The sequence below is a fragment of the Eurosta solidaginis genome, chromosome 4 (genome assembly GCF_040869045.1).
Source record: "Eurosta solidaginis isolate ZX-2024a chromosome 4, ASM4086904v1, whole genome shotgun sequence".
NCBI classification, from domain to species: domain Eukaryota; kingdom Metazoa; phylum Arthropoda; class Insecta; order Diptera; family Tephritidae; genus Eurosta; species Eurosta solidaginis.
Genome location: NC_090322.1, coordinates 26,984,425 through 26,988,715, shown reverse-complemented (window position 1 = coordinate 26,988,715; position 4,291 = coordinate 26,984,425). Strand labels below are relative to the sequence as shown.

The 4,291-nt window shown below is 37.8% G+C and overlaps 1 protein-coding gene across 1 annotated transcript; it reads right to left on the bottom strand.

The window, feature by feature from the left end:
• Window positions 1–3,308: 3,308 nt before the first annotated feature.
• Window positions 3,309–3,796, bottom strand: LOC137247749 (uncharacterized). The gene has a single exon (XM_067778706.1). It carries the CDS (start codon window positions 3,609–3,611, stop codon window positions 3,399–3,401), a length of 213 nt encoding a protein of 70 aa, XP_067634807.1. The 5' UTR covers window positions 3,612–3,796; the 3' UTR covers window positions 3,309–3,398.
• Window positions 3,797–4,291: the final 495 nt, after the last annotated feature.

The following is a 4,291-nucleotide window of genomic DNA, read 5'->3' as shown; positions in this document are numbered from 1 at the left end:
ATTCCTCTTCTGACACCAATTGTAACGAATTTGCTGCAAATCCTCTTATTTGCCCCTTTTGCTAGGTTCGTATCGCTAAACTGTTGAATAAATAACTCCAATATTGAATAATGGAAAAATGGCCTTTATTAAAATGCTTCACAATAACACTCAAACTGTGCAACGAATAGCTTAATAACCAAACTGATAGCTCAAATGAAACTCCACTAATCAAAATAATACTGGTATTGCTCGCTAGATATCTTCTTAGTCGTAATTGCTGATCAACTCAAATCAAACTGAATTACTTCTTACTCGCCTGCACTGCTTTTATAGTTTACGCTGCATACTTCTAGGCTCTTCGATTTCCAGAAGTTACTAGTTGTTTCGGCTACAAAATCGCCAGCCACAACTACGTGCACAAATTATTGCCCTCTCTTGTGACCACTGAGATAAGATATATGCATGTGTTTGTGCATTGCCGCTCCGCTGCTCGTATACGTACATATGTGTAGACGCAATTATTTATTCGTTTATGTAGATACATAAAGATTGAATTATTGATGTGAATGTTTGTAGTTAACAGTCTCTCGCGCGCACATAGCCGTATAAGTAAATGCATCTGTGTGTGACATCTCTCTGGGCTGCCTTATATATGTGTATACTTGATTTGATTATTAACGTAAATACTGCTTGGCATGGCCTTAGCATCGCCTTAGTGATGGGATAACTTAGGGGTGGTAATATCCGTGACAGTATTATAGTCGAGGCAGAAAATATAGTAAATTCTCGCCCGCTCACACATCTTCCCATAGACCCAGACCAAGAGGAGCCGCTAACGCCGAATCACTTCCTGCTTGGAAGTGCCAATACAGCTCAAGCGGGTGGAGCATATGAACCGGAAGTAAAGCTGTGTGCCATACGTAGGCAATGGAGGATCGCCAGAGAACTAAGAAAAAGATTCTGGAAAAGATGGGTTTCCGAGTACCTTCCAACTCTTACTCGTCGTACGAAGTGGTGTAATCCCATGAGAAGTGTACAGAAGGGCGACCTAGTTTTTATATGTGACTCAAACGCGCCTAGAAAGGACTGGCGCCGTGGCCGTGTGGAGGAGGTATTTACTGGAGCAGATGGTAAAGTGAGACGAGTAACCGTACGCACAACTGTAGGATTGACACAAAGGCCCGCATCTAAGTTGGCAATTCTTGCCATATCTAGTAGTGAATCATAGTGAATTCACGGGGTTGGGGATGTTATGAACAGATCTCAAATACCCTACAACGTTAAGCTACATGGTAACACCACCATTTGTATCACTTTGATGTCACACGGCAACACCGCAGTTTTGTCTTCTCTAAGCTGTCAGCTGTTAGCACTGAAGCTGAAAAATTTAAACTTGATAAAAAACCGACAGAAAACAGCCCAAGCAGAAGTGGAAACTGCGGTGAGTTTATTAATATTTATTATAATACATTAACTAATTGTAATTGTCACATTTACATATAACCAGAAATAAATGCATTTTAAATGGAGTTGTATTTCAACCGCTTCTGCAAAGGATTCGCAACAAAGACATTTATAAACATCTCGCCCAAAAAAAAGTAGCGACTACCTCACAGTTTACATCGAGTAAATGCCTAAAAAATAACGAGTGACGGCTCTTATTATATCTATCCTCTTTGGTTCGGCCATGAGTTTCCTGGTCCAAAGCGCGTCTTTTGGCACCTCTATTTCTGGACGAGTTCTAGCAGTTGTGAGCTAAGGAAAAGAATTACCATATCTTATGACAGAAAAAAAATTTGGTAGTAGTGCAGTTTAGGGGCCCCACCCTAAAGTTGGCCCAAGATTTTCGAGTGGGGTATCAAAAGACGGGCATTTATGTCTAGATTAAGAATCCGAAAGCGGAAGTTCTTCACCCGTTCAAAAGTTATCGGCGAAAACAGGTTTGTGTGATACATATTAACTGTATTTCGTTGCTAACTATTACAATTAAAACACTAGCTAGCTTACCGAATTGCATGGAAAGCAACAACAAAAAGTAATCGAGTTAAGTTGGCTAAGCGGTTTCAGTTGAAACAGCTTAGGTAATTGTCGACCTGATTGATAGTGTTGTATAGTGTTGCATATTCAAAAATAGGGCCCTATTGTGAACGGGCGAATGAAATGAACATACGAATGTAGAGTGACATACATACGCGTAGAAGGACATCACCGTGGCGGGAGCCACGGTTATACCACACACCCGGACTTGGCATGGCGTAGCCCAGGGTTATTTTTTATAAGCGCGACCGAAGGCCGCCTATGCAGAAAGGTGTTCTACGCAGAATTACTGTGCATGGCGCAGCCGGTGTTGGATCGGTTAAGGGTGCTCTACGCAGATTACTTAAGAAAACCAAGAGTAATTTCTTGTTCAGTTAATTTCTATTATTGCTCATCTGGCAGCACTCTTCACCATCAGGTGTTTTTCTTCAACAACGAATCAAGTGATTAGAGTGTATTTTCTGTATTTTTATTACCTAATTGCATATTAATTTGAGAAATTAGAAAATTTTTTTTCACTAATTCGTGAATATCAAATTGTATTAATCTACCGAAAAACAAAACAGAATGTGATTTGTGCGCTTAAAAGATTGTAAATGTGCGGGAACAATATGTACAAGACAAACCAGTTTTTCGCGCATAACTTTTAAACGGGTGAAAAAATATAGCTTCTGCTTTCAGATTCTGAATCTTGACGCAAATACGCGTCTTTTGATACCGCTATCGACATGTGCGACCCGAATTTTAAGTGCAGGACTTAAGTTGAAATTTTACTAAATTTGGAAATAAAAAAGGTTATATTTCATAAACTAAGAGTTTCCTAGAGCTGCGGATTCCATTTTGGTAATTTGTAGGACCCCCTCTATCACTACTAATCAATAAAAGTTTGAAAATCGGGGCACCTTATATAAAATCCAACCCCTCTTTACAGACATTCCGATAATTTTTGGTCATCTTGTATCAGTTCTGAGCTAAAGTTAAAAATTGCTAGGTTTATACAAAGCTTAGCGCAGTTGCTTGAACATCACTAGAGGCCATTAGTACATACCTCCTACATTTTATCACAAACACAAGATTGTGCATTGCGCATGTAAACAAAAGATCGGTTGTTTTATGGGTAATTTTTACGTCATTTTCCTTTAGCTCTTGTTTTTTTCATTCGCTAAAGCAGTCAAGTGTGACGTAGTGCGCAGAACGCAGCAATTTTTAATTCGTGAATGCGTAATCTTCTAAAAGTGATTTGTGATATTCTACTACATAAGCACCCCTGAATTACATACCTACAAAACTTCAATGGAAAAAACTAAAACATGAAAATTTTTATTTCATAACAAAATACATTATTATTAGCATTTTATACACTTATTTATTGATAAGATCTATGTTTTTATAATTTTTGATTTATCTAACACATCTTCTTCAATCATTTTTAACTTTTCCGCCTTTATTTGTGGTCGCGATTCAGTGAAGTAATGTTTCACTTTTAAGCCCAGTAGAAATGTTCCATACAGCGTAACACCCATACATGCGTAAACTGCGCCACGATGCAATTTGTCCAAAACTGTGTTCACAAGCACTCGTTTCTTCTGCATATTTTTACATATATAAATTATAAAAAAGGTTATGGATTTTGTTAAACTTAATTCGGATTGTTTTCCTGCAGCAGCTGTTTTTAGATTTTTGACAACTGACCAGGGTTTGTATGTAAAGTTAAAAGTACACTGCGATTAAAAATTATAAACTTTCGGCTTAAAATTTTTTCGTCTATTACCAACCCTACAAGAATACTGACTATCATATGACTATCATCTGATTGTCAGCAATGTCAACCTAACGATCAGCGCCACGTACAAACTTTCTATCACAAACTTAAGGCCGCGGTACAATGACATTTTTCATATAGATTCGTTTAACACAAGCTTATGCATTCCAATAACATCGCCACAATCAACCAAGATGTTGCGTTTGTAAATATGAAGGAACTTCAGACTGTGCAGTTCAAGTTTATTACACCTAGCCCACTCACATACAAAATTTCGGGAAGCACTGTTGTAAACATTCTCCCTATACAACAAAAATACTTGCTAACATATTTTGTGTCGTATTCGATTGTTATATTGCAGTTTTTAATTGTGAAAAATGTAAGAAAATTTACCAACCAGTGGGAAAAATAATTTCACTTGCAAAGTGTGCCAACACCCTTAACCAAAGCAAATGTCAAATTCTTCTTCTTATGATTTGCTTGGAACAAAATTGGGGAGTTGGCTACTTT

Coding starts and splice junctions, on each gene's coding strand:
- LOC137247749 (XM_067778706.1), bottom strand. CDS start 3,611: ATGCAGAAGAAACGAGTGCTTGTGAACACAGTTTTGGACAAATTGCAT.